This window comes from Oryx dammah, unplaced genomic scaffold, assembly GCF_014754425.2.
Source record: "Oryx dammah isolate SB20612 unplaced genomic scaffold, SCBI_Odam_1.1 HiC_scaffold_18, whole genome shotgun sequence".
Classification (NCBI taxonomy): Eukaryota; Metazoa; Chordata; class Mammalia; order Artiodactyla; family Bovidae; genus Oryx; species Oryx dammah.
The window spans coordinates 38,614,172-38,631,858 of record NW_024070202.1 but is presented as its reverse complement, the minus strand read 5'-3'; the positions used below and the strand labels follow the sequence as shown (position 1 = coordinate 38,631,858).

The 17,687-nt window shown below is 38.9% G+C and overlaps 1 protein-coding gene across 13 annotated transcripts in view; it reads right to left on the bottom strand.

The window, feature by feature from the left end:
* The window catches only part of CACNA2D1 (calcium voltage-gated channel auxiliary subunit alpha2delta 1), a 539,624-nt gene extending 522,433 nt beyond the window's left edge, over nt 1-17,191 (bottom strand). For all 13 annotated transcript variants that reach the window (XM_040260717.1, XM_040260719.1, XM_040260724.1 and 10 more), the window contains exon 1: nt 16,722-17,191. In XM_040260717.1, coding sequence (XP_040116651.1) covers nt 16,722-16,816 — 95 coding nt within the window. In that variant the 5' untranslated portion in view covers nt 16,817-17,191. The remainder of the gene's footprint in view (nt 1-16,721) is intronic.
* Nucleotides 17,192-17,687: the final 496 nt, after the last annotated feature.

The window sequence follows — 17,687 nt, the reverse complement described above, 5'->3', positions numbered from 1 at the left end:
TGTTTAGACACAGACACTTTGATAACAGTCTGAAAAAGTAATGTTATGACTACCAAATATAATTGTTTAAAAACAAAGATTCATACCTCTCTAAATCTTATTTTTCTACTGATTTTCATTGTATGCTACAAAAATACACATTTGCAATGAATATGAAATTTACAAAAAATAAACTGTTCCTTTAGTACAGTTAGTGTGAAAAGCACTGAATTAGATAGACAATTACTTTGGCCAGAATCCCGTCATGTTAGCAAATTAATTACTGCTAGAGGTATAACAAGACAAATCCTGAATAAATCAGACAATCAGCAGTACTTCTAAAACAAAGTCAGTAGGCATGCATGGTACAGAGCAAAGGCACACCTACATGCAAGATAAGAGGCGCCTTTTTTTTTTCCAGGTCAACTTATTATTGAGTACCCAGTACTTAGATACTGTGACGAAGTATCTTATAATATTTTTACTGAAAAGCAGAAGCCACAGCTATTCACCTGAATCTAGTCAGTGAAGAGGAGAAATCACATATGGATGCTTTCAGTGACATATGATCATTCCTGTATTAATACTCTGTAACTGGGGCATTAGTTAGAAAACATGACCATACCATAAGTACATATAAGCAAAATTAGATGATGATTAAGTTTACAGAATCACCTGGTTTATACAGGCAGGGAAAGGCACACAATTTAGGGAGAGATCTAAGCTTTCATGAAGTGTAACCTTAATTTAGAAGTAACTTTGATCCTTTACATTACAAAAGAACCGTCTTACAGTTTTTCCACACATTTATTAACAATAATTGTGTAAACTGGCTTAAACCACAGTACAGAGAACTCTTTTCTTTGTAGAGGGTGAAAAGTTCAGCTAACTAACTACACTAGTAATAAGCAGTTAACAAGCTTTGGGGATTTGCTTTCTTGACTCCTGATGGGATGGATCAGCACCAATGTGGCAAAGCACGGATTGCCTGAGGCAAAAATGATGATAGTTATGAGTCCTTCTTCAAAGTTTGTGAACACCTTAAGTGAAAAGGAGTAAGTTTTCCCATTTTCTAGCTTTTAATGTTTATATGATGGTTGTCTACTAATAGAACTCAAGGGAAGAAGGATTCTGGGACAGTTCGCATGCATCATCCACTTTCCTGGTGTAGGGGTGGGACCTGGGATCAAGAAGGGCTATCACTTCCATGATTGTTACATGGCTAAAGCGAAGGGATTCTACAGATATAATCAAGATTGCAAATAGTCTAACTTAACTAACTGAAGGTCCTTAAAGAGGGGTTGGGACCCCTTTCTGATCAGAGATCTTACTGCTGGCCTTGAAAGAGTAAACTGCCATGTGGTGACAAGACCTTTGAGAGGTCCCTGCGGAAAGGAAGTGAGTGGCCTCCAAGAGCTGAGAACAAACAGGAAGTGGGGAGGTAGTCCCACAACCACAAGTAAGTATCCACAACCACAAAAGCCTGAAAAAAGAGCAGAGAATAGCCCTGGAAAGGAATGCAAGCCAGTCAACACCTTATTGCAACCATGTGAGACTTTGAGGGAAGGAACAAGCAAAGCTATGGCTAGACTCATCACCATGGAAACTGTGAACAAAGAAATGCCCATTGTATGAAACCACTGAATTTGTGGTAATCACGGCATAGAAGACATCAAACTAAAATAAACACATGAGTCTAGATTACTTAATTCTAAACAAAGGATTCATTTTCTCTTTCAATCTTCACCTAAAATGCCTTTACAAAGATTCTGTATGGTTTGTTTCATTCACTATACTTTAAACCAGTGGTCATGGTCTGTTCAACCTCCTTTGTATAGTCTGATTCACATCTTTCTTGCATAAATCATGAGGATTTAACTGTTTCTCTAACTTCTCTCATTTAGGAATTTCCTTACTATGCTGCTGCTGCTAAGTCGCTTCAGTCGTGTCTGACTCTGTGTGACCCCATAGACGGCAGCCCACCAGGCTCCCCCGTCCCTGGGATTCTCCAGGCAAGAACACTGGAGTGGGTTGCCGTTTCCTTCTCCAGTGCATGAAAGTGAAAAGGGAAAGTGAAGTCGCTCAGTCATGTCCGACTCTTCATGACTCCATGGACTGTAGCCCACCAAGTCCCTCCGTCCATGGGATTTTCCAGGCAAGAGTACTGGAGTGGGGTGTCATTGCCTTCTCCATTCCTTACTATGAGGAAAGCTGATCAACTGGGCACAAGGAAAGGCCATACTTCATGTGATTCTACACACATACCTCTTTCAAACTTTAAGATGTATAATGAGCCCTAATATTAATTCTTCTTGAAAAATTAGATATTTTAAACAGTACAATATAATTGAGTTCTTCTCTTCTAAAAACACTCATAATATTCATTTATTCCATGGGTAATATATGATAACATGGTTTTTGCTCATCGTAAAGAAAAAGAAAGCATTATTCTATGTTACACACAATTATTACTGATACTTTAAAGTTACCATTTTCAGACAGTTTGCAACCATTACTAGAAATATATTATCAAATGAGAACATCTAGGGCCTCTTTCAAGAACCAAAACCTCATATGTCAATAGGCCACTAACATTATTTCTCTGCACACAAGAATGCAAGGTCACTGACCTCCTTATATATTCATTTGTGGGCCCTTCAATCAAATAAAGAAAGGAGTCTGAGACCATACTACGCTTAAGTACAAGTGGGGATAGCACAGAGAGTTAAAAAAGGAGGAAAACATCAAATCTTACCACTTTTGCTATCAGAAAGATTATTAGAGAGAAAACTAAAATGTGGGGGCTGGAGGTGAGAACACTTCAGAAGCATCCTCACCGGTAGTGGAATACTTGGGTACCAAGAAACATCTCATTTATGCTCAACAGACACATGAATGCAAATGCATGACAACTAAAACCAACTTGTTCAGAAACGATTGGGCAGTGAGTAATTATAGAAAGTGCTAAAGCGAGGAATTCTTCCTTACAAGATACTGGTGGAGGCAAAAAGGAACTCAAGTCACCTGACTCCACTAAATTCTCTTGCTTCTAGTCAAATTATATTTTCAGTGCTTTTTTTTGTGCCATGCTTCATATGAATTAGCATTCTTAATTCTCACAACAACCAATGAAACAGTTAACTTATTCAAATGGTACAGCTGATCTCTGAACCCACACTATTGGCCAACCAGGCAAATTCCAGGAGGGAATTAAGCCCTAATATTCAAAAGCATCCATTATTAACTTCACCCTATACCTTTGGAATGGTCACTAAAATCATTATCTGTTCTGTGGTTCAGATGAGGAAACCTGGTCAGGAAGGCTACAACCACACCACAAATGATCACTTTCTAGAACTCAGAAGTACTTAATAGTCACCTCAAAGAACACAGCTTCGATGCCACTCAGCACAGAACCAACATCTAATATTTATAAACTATATATATGTGTGTGTTTATACACATTTATAGTTTATATATATAGTTGATGCACTTCTTTGTAATTAAGAAGATTAAAATGCAATACAGAAGAAAAATACAGAAAAAAACATAAAAATGAAGTTGAAAAACAGACTCTGAGCAACCTTCTGAACTCAGGTTTTAGATCCTTGTGTTTATTATAAAAGCAAAAAATCCCGGGAGCCAATCTAAATCACTTATAGGGAAAAGAAAAACAGAGGTATAGGACCAAATCCAAAGTTTGCAACCTTCAAATCACCCCTCTGTCATGATCATTTACACCCAGGGTCTCAGCTGGCTTTTACACACCACACAGACAGGTCACGTCACCTCTGATAACTTAAGGAGATAAATGACCTCATCTAATTATCATGCATGGTTTGCTCTGTGATGAGCTACCATTCCCCTATGTTTATTTATTACCATCAAGTATTACTATAAATTTTAAACAATTACTCACGAGCAGATCTTAACATCATGGATCAACCCCCTGGGAACTGAGCTACACAGGCACAATAAAATTTCACCTCATGAAAATTGATTCTGGTTTCTACATTTACATCGACAGGAAAATCAGGTGTTTTGAGAGACAACCAAGCTTTCTACATGTTTAATTTAGAGCAATCTGCACACCCCTCATTGTGCCCAACCTCCTGAGGCTTCACAGGGCCCATTTGTTTCTCTCTCCTAACATTTTCACAGATGCAAATTTAAGTCAATTCTAATGTAATGGTAAAAAAGGGTTGGTATTTTTAAAGTGACAGACATCATAAGAATTTTACACATTCCTTTCTGTAGCAAATGTCAAAATGACTGCCGTAAGAAGGCAGGTTCCTGGCACTGGAACACTTACTGTTTCAATGGTTATCCTCAAGTTGTGCTCATTAGTCGTTGGTATTAAAACACAGTTTCATCTAAAACATCTCTTCCCTCCATAAATCGATCAAAAATGTGCAGCAGAAATTTAAGTGTTTTATTTCTACCAAAATGGGAAAAGTATTTGTGAAAGGCTAGCCTCCATTTATATTGTAAAGTGAAGGGGTGGGTTCAATGAGTTTAACTAATCATCAGTTGGATGAGTCAGACGAAAAAAATTGGCCTTTTTCAGTATGCTCTTGGCAGATTTTTTTTTTCTGACTTCTGCGTTGGTTGCTAAAAATGCAACTGGTCTCAATTTTACTATTCTGTGCTCGTTCAGTTTTCAGGGTTGTCTGGAATCGTTTCTATAAACATCATAGATAGACTGCTTTATTCACTTTCAAATATTCTGTCTTGAAGCTGATAACTTCCATCTTTGACAATGAGAGGTTATCAGTGGCAAAATTATGACGTTTAAAAATAGACTCAACCTCCTGTGGCACAGAACTCATATAACAGGTGCTGGCTGAAATGCCAAGATGAAGCACATCAAATCCCTTGAGGTCCTGTTTCTTTCGGTCCCTTTTAAGATATAGGTTGTGTCCTTAACCTAGAGACAAAACACTTCCCTCACTGGAATCCGCTGCATCTCTTCTCATTTCCTCTTTATCATTTAAGGCTACACAACTTGTAAGAAGAGACATTTTTAAGGCCAGCTAAGCATCCCTTTTCTCATTCATTTTAGTTTTTTCTGTTGACCCAAATGATGTACTAGTACAATAATCTAACTCACTAACCCTTAGGCATCAATTCATGACCTCTTGAAGGCAGAAAAAATGATATATGGTACAAATAATAAAGCCTGGCTCTAAAATGGTCCTTCAAGGTTCCCAACACATCCTCTCATGTGATGCCCATAATGGAATACCATGATTCAAGATTAGCTTAATATTACCCTTGATCTGCAGAGAGAGGAACTGGACTTACTGTTAATTCTGCTCTACTTTACATGGACTCCTTTTCCCCCTTGGCCTCCTTGCTAGAATATGCAGTCAGCCACAAATTGAACAGGTAAGATAATGGATGCAAAGACATCCAGGTTACTGCCAGGGAAAGGCAGCAAAGTATAGCAGGTAAGCACAGGACTCTAAAATCAAGCTGCTTGGGGTCAAACTTGATTCCTAAAAAAAAACTCAGAAAACTCCTTCATACTCAAAACTTAACATTCCTCACCTATAAAATAGGGATAATACTTATCTTAAGGGAGTGACTTAAAGGTTAGATGGATTAAAAAATAAGCAGAGTATTAATTCACAGTGCCTGGCATTCGAGAGCCCAAAAATTATAGAAAGCAATATCACAATAACTGAAAGATAGCTGTGAGTAATTATTAGTGTCCAGCCATTCTGCAGGTAGAGACATCAAAATTAGTTCCCTCAAACTGTGACTACCTATGGAAGAGAAAAAAGAGTAGAGTCACAAAATGGAAATAAATATGCACCCTGATTCTCCTTTTCTCTTGTTACAGACCATAAGGGTAGATTTTTCACACTGCCGTGGGACCAACGAGATCAAGACTGATTCTTAGATCTGCCAGCATTTGTGATCCTAACCATTCATTCAGTCATCTCGGAAACTCAGAGAACTGCTGAGGTAACAGTTGCTAGTGATTTTCATACCTTAAACAGACCTGAGATGCCTCTGTATGGGTTGACCAGGGACATGCTTTGCTGGAATATTCTATCAGTGGTTTGCTGTGTTATCAAATGCACTTTTTTTAAAACAATCTTATTTCAATTCAAATTTCCGGCCTCTGCTAAAGAATGGACATGGGGTTGGGAGGTGGAGGGAAGCACAGGCAAAGCAGGGCTGTAAAACAGCTATAAATTGTTCCTGCTGCTGCTGCTAAGTCACTTCAGTCGTGTCCGACCCTGTGCAACCCCATAGACGGCAGCCCACCAGGCTCCTCTGTCCATGGGATTTTCCAGGCAAGAATACTGGAGTGGGGTGCCATTGCCTCCTCCATAAATTGTTTCTATTTGCCAAAAAATCTATAAGTGAATAATGGTAAATTGCCCCAAACAAGAACTATTTGCTTTTTTTGTTTCCTCTTCCTTGATGTTTATGAAACATCTTTCTCTCATAAGCATATACACTTATTAAAACCAATGACATTTTGCAAAACTATAGGGATCTTCAGGATGATCATCTCTACTTTAAAAAGAAAGAAAAGAAAAAGAAACAAACATTGCTGTGTCCAAAGGAAACACAGTGACATACTAGAGTCTTGTTACTACCAAGAAAAGAAAAACTCTGGTCTGTATATCTCAAAATGTGAACATTACTAATGTGCATTTATTACATTTCTGAATGTCATGTCTTCTTGAGAATGGAATATATAATTTGGAACAATCCTCCAAAAACATCTCCAGTTTATTAAAAGTGCATCTATCCTATATTCCAACCAACTGTTTTAATTCTCAGGGCTGTTTCATATTTCAAAAGTTACTTTGTAAGACATTGTTTTTAGTCTTGATTCCTTTCTCACCTGCCTTGGTCATAACATTCAGCCATCAATCATGGCCTCTCTCATCCCTTTCATCTCTCTGCCATTTGGTCTCCTCTGATATCCTCAAATTTCCCTCTGGTAACACTTATTTAGTGGTCTCGCCAACCTCTCCCACCCAGCAGATGCCTCTTTATAAGAACTGCCTCTTCCTCTATCCATGGTACTAGCAATTGGCCTGTTGCAATGCAATACCTCCTAAAGAGATTTGACCAGGATGTGAGAAGTGACCCAAACTGAGGCAACCAAAACCTTTTTAAATCCCATCTCCTGATCTCAAATGAATGGGCTATTGATGACTATCTGACCCATATTCAGATTACCAACACATCTTCTTTAGCAGGCTATGTTTTGGACTAGGTTTCTAGTCTCAAGCTGGTTCAAAGTTTCAATGGGAAAAAAAATGTCCATTCAACAAAATGAGCTCCAGGAAGCAGACAAAGCCTTAGCAGGGAAAGGGAAGAGTAACAAGTCAAAGAAAACCAGAGGCTAGAACAAGAGATGATCCTGATAAAAACTCCACCCCTTTCTGCAACTGGGGGCATATTCCTTCTGCTGATTCCCATGACTGAGCATCCAATTTCGCTACCTTTGAAAAATATTTCTCTTTATGGTTCAAGATACTCCTGTAGTTTTCTACTACCTGCAATCCCAAGTAACCTATTATAACTCCTACTCTTTAAGCAAAACAAAAGAAAGCCAAATCCCTTCCATCTTCCTCTAAAGTTGCTATCACTCTCCCTTTCCTCACACTGCCAAGTTCCTTGAAAGAATCTGCACTTGCTGCCTTCATATTCTCACTCTTCACGGCTTCCCTGGTGGCTCAGACAGTAAACAATCTGCCTGCAATGCGGGAGACCCAGGTTCAATCCCTGGGTCAGGAAGATCCCCTGGAGAAGGAACAGGCAACCCACTCCAGTATTCTTGCCTGGGAAATCCAATGGACAGAGGAGCCTTGCCTGGGAAATCCCACGGACAAAGGAGCCTAGAGGGCTACAGTCCATGGGGTCACAGAGTCAGACATGACTGAGCAACTACCTCACACACACCAACTCAAGGCACGGAAGCCATGCTTACATCCAAAACATGCTACTGAAATTGCTGTCACGTCAGCAAAGGTCTGGTGACTTCCTTAAAGCGCCCATTGTCGACCTCTATGCAAAATGAAACTGTAGATCAAGATTCATCTTTTGAAACTCACAGTGCCTATCATGCTGCTGCTACTGCTGCTGAGTCGCTTCAGTCGTGTCCGACTCTGTGCGGCCTCACAGACGCAGCCCACCAGGCTCCGCCCCCCCGGGATTCTCCAGGCAAGAACACTGGAGTGGGTTGCCATTGCCTTCTCCAATGCATGAAAGTGAAAAGTGAAAGTGAAGTCGCTCAGTCGTGTCTGACTCGTCGCAACCCCATGGACTACAGCCCACCAGGCTCCTCGGTCCATGAGATTTTCCAGGCAAGAATACTGGAGTGGGTTGCCATCGCCTTCTCCCAGTGCATATCACAAAAGATACTAAGTAGGTATTTTCTAAGTAAATGGAAGGATCCATTTTCAAAGATACTCATTTTGCCTCCAAATCCCCTTCAGATAGGTATTTCTAACAGCTTAATAGTCATCTCTAGAGATGCGTCAATGTCAAAATGCCCAACAGCGAGCATGTTACCTCACTCACCATCAACTTGCTATTCTTTCTTCATTACCTTTTAAAGAGCTTGGAGGACTTCCCTGCTGGTCCAGTGGTTAAGAATCCCAGGGACATAAGTTCAGTCCCTGGTCCAGGAAGATTCCCACATGCCATGGGGCAAGTAAGCCCACGTGCCACAACTACTGAGCCCACACTCTAGAACCCATGCAGCACAACTACTGAAGCCTGTCTACCCTAGAGCCCATGCTCTACAACCAAAGCCCGTGCCCTGCAACGAAGAGAAGGCCCCGCTCACCACACCTAGAGAGCCCACGGACAGCAATGAAGACTCGGCACAGTCAAAAATAAATAAAATTTAACAAATAAAGACCTTAGAGCCATCTCTAACACTCTCTCTTCCTGATTCCCCCAACCCTATAACCAACAGCACCTGAATCTGTGCCTCCACATTGCGTTTCCTGATTCCCCCAACCCTATAACCAACAGCACTGGAATATGTGCCTCTACACTGCGTTTCCTGATTCCCACAACCCTATAACCAACAGCACCTGAATCTGTGCCTCCACATTGCGTTTCGTCCCTGCTTTGCTTTCCCACTGCCACTCTTCCGTCTTTCGGCGTCTCGCACTCTAGGATGCTGCGAGAGTCTACTACCTGCTCCCACTGTCCCTTTGAATAATGGTCCTCTTTAATCCATCCTCCACATATTATGATTTAAAACCCATGATTTTTATTTTTAATTACAAAGTCTTAGGATGAAAACCAAATTTGTTTGAGAAAACAGAGCTGGGCTACCACACTGCCCAACTCCCCTTCAGGTCATGTGAGAAGATAACTCTGATGCAAAAATTGTATAACCTAGCCTCAGACTGATGGTTCAGTCTCAACCTCTCTTCATGCAGGAGTCCCATGCCTGATGTGAAACAACCCCCGGTACTTCTTCACCTGTGTTTTACCCTGGTCATGTTCTGTTAGATTCCACTGCTTCACAGGCAGCCTGGAGTTGGGAATGTCTTCCTTGGGTATGCTCTTCCTCAATCTGGACTCCCAGCATGTAACTCAGTGAAGTACATAATTTGCTCTGGATAACAGTAACTGCATTAATTGTTGAATTAAATTATATTTGATGTCAAAAATCTGTGAAGTTGTTAAAAGAGACAGCATAAATCAAAATTATTCTTAAAAAATAAGATGTACTACATATCAGAGGTCTAAATAGTCTTCAGTGTACTAGCTAGAAGCCTATAACCTTCAAGATATTTCATTTCTTATAATCTAATGGAAGAAATTTACTAAGATAACTTTCTTGATTATTAGTATTCAAGCTTTTGATAAAGTATTACATCAATATGTGTTATCCAATGAACCCCATTTTCCCAAGGTTCTATTAAAAAATAAAAGAATGTTTAATTGCTTCTATTTTTTTAAATCTAGACAATTTTATTGACTTTGGTTTCTCAGGTGAATTTCCAATATATGAATATTTATGTCAGTAAAATCAAATATGTGAAGTAAACAGCATTTCCAGGATAACCAAGCTCACATGGAAAATGCGGGGTGGAGAGAAGAAAATAAAACAAAATAAAATAATCAACTGCCACCTTTAGCATCTTTAATGTAATTTCACACCTCATATATCTGAGGGTTCCTTTGTCTGCCTCCACTTAAATACATACCATTCCTCACAGCATATTCACCACAACGCCTTTTGATTACTTTTTTAAAAACAGATTTTTTTTTCCCGTGTATGCCTAAGTGCATTTATTTTTCTGAGCCATTCCTCCTTTGACCCTCAAAATAAAACATTATTAATGTCTGACAATCCTTTTATATAGCCTGACAGTATGTACCTTAGTCAGAGAACAATCTCATCAGCTCTTCTCACTCTTTCCCCAATTATTCCCAGAGTATATAGGCAAATGTCAAAAACAATCATCCAAACCATCTGACAATTCTGATGAAAGTACTTATAATGTATCACAGATTTATCTATGCATCGAAACCTCTAAACAATATCCCTACAGAGGGAAAAATCTAATAGTAAAAGGAAGTCCCCTGCAACAGAGAGTGAAAATTCAAGTCTGAAGGACCCAAAATTAAGGTCTGGTTACAGGTAACCTGATGGAAAACAAATCAAAAACTTTTTTCTCCAATTGATTTGACATTATGTACAAATAAAAATCAAGTATGACTAATACTAATTGTGTTGGGGGGGTGGTAAGGAAGAGAGAAAGAAAAATTGGCAGCTAATTATCTGAATAAAAGAATACAGGAATTGTTTTTCATAATTTGCCAGGAGACTACTGCAATAAAATTTTAAGTACTCAGGGAAAAGAACTTCAGATAAACAGATTATTCCCAAATCTGAATCATTTAAAATGGGCAACACCATTATTTTCCATTGCTATCATTTCTAGCTTAAGTTGTTCTTCCATTTATGATATAGAATTTTAAATGTATCCTAATTTTTTTAATCCAACAGAAGCATATGGTTAAAAAAAAATCAGCAGAAGCAAATGTTAAAATAACATTGAGCCAGAAATATCCCACATTCATATTCAAAGAGACCTTTAAATATTGCTTCATACATAACAGCCTGATTCTGTATTATTGAAATTAACGGTAAAAGTGTGCCAGTTTGTTGAGGCCACAATGTCAATCTTTTCCTTAAGATCTTGTTAGAATCTATGTAAATGGCAAATTTTAAAGGAGCAATGGAATTCAATTACCACAAATTATATAAAGCCTATAAGAAAGAAAAGTTTAGGTTTTACGAACAAAATTTTAAAACCTGTGCACATTTATCCTTCAACTCTAAAACATGGTGCGCCAAATGTTTAATTCTTAAAAATTTCAAGTATCCTATATCTAAATGGTAGAAATAAAATTGCTTAGCTGCAAAGACCTTTTAATAAGCACTCAACAGTTCAAGTGCAATAGTCTCTTCCTCCTTTTGTTTTGTCTAAAAGACAGTAAGCCTATCTTCAAAACCGCATTTATTTTGTCACTCATCAATTGTGTTAATAACTTGTCTAACAGGACCTGAACATTTTGAATTGTTCATCTGATTCTCTTCATGAAATATTTTTAAATGCTGCTGTTATAAAAATATTCTGAATGAGATTTACTCCCTATGAACAGTGTAGACTGGCAGGGAGCTTTCAGCATGCACCTTTGTTAATAAACTTATCTTACTGAGGTTCTTCTACTCTAATAAGCCACTTGAAGAATTAAGAAAAAAAAAAGTGGGTGTGTATACACATATATGGAGATAAATAGATACATAAAGATATAGACAGACATAAAATACTATGTATTAAATATAATAAGATAAACTATACAAATTATATAATGATGCAATGCTAACATATTTTAAACCCTCAAAAAAAAAAGGTGGTAATACAGTATTTTTCACAAAGTGCTACCATTTTCATCTCAATTGACACTGAAGTCAATCATTTTTTTCTTCCTTAAACTCTGCAAACAATAATGACACAGTAATTTCCAAGTTTTGTGCACACAGAAGAAAACAAACCATGTGTAAGCTACATGGTTGACTATCTCGGTGCCGTTTCAAGTTTATTGGAAAGCCACCATATGAAAGCCTAGAGAACAGTTGTAGTACAATGCATAAATAGTCCAGGAAAAGAAAGACTGGCTGACACAGTGTGACACAGTGCCTGATACATACCATATGCCTTAGGTAGACATGCAATACATGTCATAGAACAGAGATCAGTTACACATTACCAGCAACTTACGTGCTTTTTGAAATACTATGACAGACAGTTCTTTTATTACAAATGATGGAAGCTGTCACCTGAATAGCAATGAAATGTTACTTTTTAGAAATACTGAAACAAATTCTGATTTTTTTTCCCCAAACTTTCATCCAAATATGCTCATGTGAGGGTTGATTATGTCCACACATGGAATACACTGAATGAAATCAATAAACAGGATAATTGCCTAAAATATTTCAATTTAACCACGTAAATCTCCACTTTAAGGTTCTCAACAGCTTGAAGACACACATTAGGTACAAGATATGAATTCAGAAGAAAAGATTACTTTCTTGGATATTTGCATCAGTACTGAAAACTAACAAGAAATTTCTGTGTATGTGTTGTATATAGTGATACTTCAGAGAACACATTAATTAAATAATACAGTTTGTTATGGACATAATTTCTGTATTGATTTTAAAATTTCTAAGTGCATTGTTATTTCTTATGAATATATACTTTTAAATATAAACAGTAAATCTGAATACATAATTTGCATGTGTTATTTATGTTCTGCAAACCTTACAACGTATCAATGTAGGAGAAACACTGGAAAGTTGTCTACAAAGCAAGATTTCTTTGAAGGAAGAGAATGGTAAAATTTTACCTATTTTCACAATGAACAATTTGCTATAGTCTCTGTCTGATTTTATATTTCTTTTTAAAATTAAAATCGGTGAAAGCCAAAGAAAAATAATAAAGGCACATTTTATTTCCTTTTATAAACCATAACAAGCTTAGATTCTTGTACCTTTCCAAAATGTTTAGACTATATTCATTTCAACCTGTCTAATGTATATTCAAATGCCAATCCAAACAACTACACATATACCCACTAAATTTAATATGTTACAACTTATCTGGAAAAATGCATACCAACATACACCTGTGGAAAAATACTGTCATGTGATGAAGCTGATGAGAACAAATCAAAGATCTGAGAAAGGGATTTATTGATGTTCATCGTTTTTAGGTTTTATTTTACAATCTAATTATTAGCTCATATTTTATCATAAGGTACATTTTGTTCTATATATAGTATGCAAATTAAAATTGCTAAGCCCAAATAAGAATAATTATATCACTTCTAATACATGAAAAAGATATCCATTCCAATGAAAATATTTATTTTTAATAGCCTTTAAATATAAATTTGTCTCATAATATATAAAAAATGTATAAACTAAGTAGTTAACCCCAAGGTACTATTCTTTTATGAGATGCCATATTTCTTATAGATCCTGTAACTCTTACCAATATATTTATCCCATTATATAGTTTAAATATATTAAAAATCCCCACATGCCAATGGGCTCTCAGCCAATTATTATGGACATATTGGCATTTTGACATGATGAGATAAAAGTTTAAAATGAATAGTAGTTATAACTATGTTTCTTTTAAAAAAACTGGATTTGTAAATAGATTCTAAAATTAGAACTGACAAATTCAAATTAACATTACAATACTGGCTACCATACATAATACTCTTGAGTTTTAAAATAGAAGTGTTTTCACATATGAGCCAAATTATTTCTAGAACAAGGGAGAACTCCCTTTTAGAAAACTACATTTTAAACTATCAATATAACATGTGCATACTGTAACATGAAAATTATGTATTTTCCATTTATATACAAACCAATATGCATGAGGTGGCTGCAACCATATGGCATATTTATGTTTCACACCTTACTAAAACAATCATTTCCAAAAGAAAAACCTAAACTAGCAAAAGAACTGTATCAAAATTCCTCCCCTTGTCTGGAAAAAAAAAAAAGCTATTTTAGTGTTAACTCTTAGAACAATTTAATCACTATTTTAATTCAGAATATGCTATATGAGAATGTATGTTAAACCAGAGAAAATTAAAGAAAATATTTAGAATGATGTTTATGTTTTTATAATAATATTTAAGCCCTTTATTGTAAAAATTCTAAAAAACAAAACAAAAACCTTTGTATTACTAAATCAGATCCCACTCCAATGAGTGCATAATGAATTTTATACTGTTAGTGGCATATTCTTCCTCTTCCGATAAAAAATTTATTATATTACTGTTTTCTGGAAAAACTAGACTGATCAAGAACACCAAAAGAATTTACTAATGAAAAATGTATATGGACAACCACAATAATTGTCTTTAGTGATGCTATAATCTTTGTACTGAGTTTTTAATAAACTTGGAATTTTTCCCAAAGATTGAGATTTATCCTCATAAATATGCCATATGAACTCTTTGTGCAAGAAAAGCAAATGGCACTGCATCATGATATAATTAATGCTACATTTTTTTTAATTTTATAAAGTGTATTCAGAAATCTAACATGAAGTACATCTTCCTCAGAAGATAACGAGAAATGACTGACTTTTCAAATTAATAATTAAAGATGCAGAAGCTTTATAAAAATAGTATTTCCTACAAGAGACTGATATATACAAAATCTTTTAAGTCTTTTTTTTTTTACAAAATAATTAGTTTCAAATTATTTGAAAATATCTCAAATTTTCATTGTTAGAAAATAAATTTAAAATCCTTTGAAAGAAAAGAAATTGTGGCTAATTCCTATTTTTGCCAACTATTCACTTTCTTTCTTATCTTTAGTGAATTTCTGACCATGAAAATTTAGCTATTTTAATTTTGGGAAAACACTTATTGCAGATGTCCTTCTTACAACAATAATTTTTTACTTTAATATTTTACCATGGTCTGTTCAGGAATAAACGACTGTATTTTGTTGTATCTTTAAAAGTCATAGTTTTCCCCTATTGTGTGATGATGCATTCCCTCCAAATGATAGAAATATTGATAAACTGCCAGTTAAAAATAACACTTTAAAAATCTGTAAACTGAACACACTGACTCCTTTTTAAAGGGTCACTTTTTGACACAAAACGCAAGCGACTCACTTCAGTTTTCAATTTATAGGCCAAGCTACAAAAAGACTTAAAAAAGAATATAAGTGTAATTTCTTAATGAGTGAATAATATTGAAGGATCTTTAGTGTAATTCTTACTCTTTTCATGTTTCAAAATATCCGCTTGGTATATGCTGCCAATTAAAGGAAGATCTACAGATGGCATTTACCCTTGTGCTTCATAACAAAAAGGATCTGCTATTATTTTTATGGAAGATTATCTAAAAAAGAACATGACTGTAAATCATGACAAAAATATTAGACACTCCCCTTCTCCAGGTTAGAATGTGCATCCTTTGGGTTCTTGCACTGACACCTAATGCAATAAATACTTTAAGCTGAATCTTAAATAATAACTGCAGGGTTTCAACTAGTGAAGCTTTAAGGTCAGTATCCACCAAAAACTCCAATTTTCAGCACTCTGCCAACAAAGGACAGCAAATAATTCCCAACAGCAAAAATACCGGGAAGGCTACCTTGGGCTTTGTTTTTGTTATGTAAAATGCATTAAAGTGACTCATCCTCTTACCATTACCTACTCTTACAAGCTTTAAAGTAGCTTCAACAACCAAAATAAATGCTTTCCCAGAATGCCTAATGGGCTATTCAGCACATTTAAAAATATGTATATATTTTTATGTGCCACTGACTTTGATTCTTTTCTCCAACACGAGAGAATTATTATTTTTCACTCCTTTCCTGCCGTGTGACTATACAGCTACCTTCAAACACTCTATTTCGAGAACAGCAGCGAGGTTTTCTTAAGCTATTTTAGAAATGTTAAAAATAAGAAAAAAAATTGCAGGAGACTCTGGAAAACGCTCAGTCCCTCCCCTCCAAGGAATAGAGGGTTCTATTCATTCTAACCACAGGAACCGCGTGTCTGCCGACACTGTTTCAAATAGAGGGTGAGGGAGGTTGGATGGCAGGGTCTCAATTCCTGCGAGCCCCTGAGGGTGGACAGCACCCCTGCCGCGAGGGACAAGCACTCCTCATATCAGAAAGGCTGTCAAGTGCGCCCAGTAATTTGGGACCTAAACGAGTTTGGATACCACAGCAATTAGCATCTCAGAGGCCAAGTGCGAGAGAAGTCCATGCTACCCAGGCCAGCCTGCAGTTACTTATTTGCAAAATGCCCTACCCAAACACAACTTTTTACTGGAGTCGGTTTGATGAGAGCGGGTATGTGGCTGGAAACTTTTTCCCACAGTGCAGCTAAACTCTTTAAGTCCAAGGAATCCTTTTAGAGATCGGCTGAGGTGCCGCAAGTCTCCAGCAGACCTTTCCTGGGACAGCCCGGCCCCGCCGAGGATCCCGAGACGCCGGTTCCGTGCGCATTCCGGCGAAGAGCCGCGCGTACCTCCCGCTCGGCCTCTCCAGATCCGAGCCCGGCTCGCTCCCCACCCCCACGGGCGGAAAGGCCCCCTCAACTCGGGAACCGAGCCCCCGTCCTACTTCCATCGCACCTCTTGGCCCGCACTCTCCGCCCTGCTGGCCCGGCCCGAGCACTTACGTGACGGCCGAAGGGAACGGCTCCTCCGACGAGGGGCCGATCAACAAAGATTGGAAAAGTGTCAGAGTCAAGGCCAGCAGGCAGCCAGCAGCCATCTTCGCGATCGAAGATCAATCTGGCTTCCCTCCGGAGCCCGGGGAAGGACCGGTGCTGGAAACCGCGGGAGGAGAAGGAGCAAGGTCCGCCCGGACTCCAGGCGTCTGCGGGCTGGCGCGGCCGAGGCTGGGGCTGGGGCGCGGGCTGGCGTGGGGGTGCCGCAGGGGCCAAGCCCGGCGCGGGGGAAGGGGCGGCGGGCGGACCCACTAGCGCGCGGCGGCAGCTCCGCGCCGCAGCTGCCTCGCCTCAGCCGCCATCAAGGGCGACTTTGGAAACAGACCTGGGCGAGCCCGCCGGCGCTGGCGCGCTCTCGCTCCCTCTCGGTTTCCTCCCTGATTTATTCCCCCGACTGCCGGGGAGAAGGCGGGGGGCGGAGGCGGGGGCGGAGAAGGGGTGACGGCACTGGGGAGGGTGGGGGTGGCTGCAGGAATGGGGGAACGGCAGGCGGAGAGACTTGTGGCAGAGAGAGAGGCTTCGTCTGGCTTCTCCCGGCAAGTCAGAGGGAGGTGGCTGGGGGTGGACAGCGGGAGGGCTGGGCGTCAGAGCACTCGGGCGGAGACGGGCAGGAGCGGCCCTCCATACAAGGCAGAAAGGAACTCCCAAAGTCGGCGCCGGCTTGCTCCCGCCACCCGGCGTGCGGAACGAGAAGCGGGGCGGGCCCCGCGGAGCTCCCAGGGGACCGCTAGCCGCTGGGTGGGTATCCACAGGGAGCCGGGGCTCCGCGCCAGCACTTGGCTCGCGTCTTCGGGGGTTATTTTTCCCAGGCAGGCAGTGTTCCCCCGGCCCTTCTCCCAGGCGCAGAATCCACTGCCTGCCTGAAAATCGTGGGGCAGTGATTTGACAACGAATGTAGGAGGGGTTTATATTTGC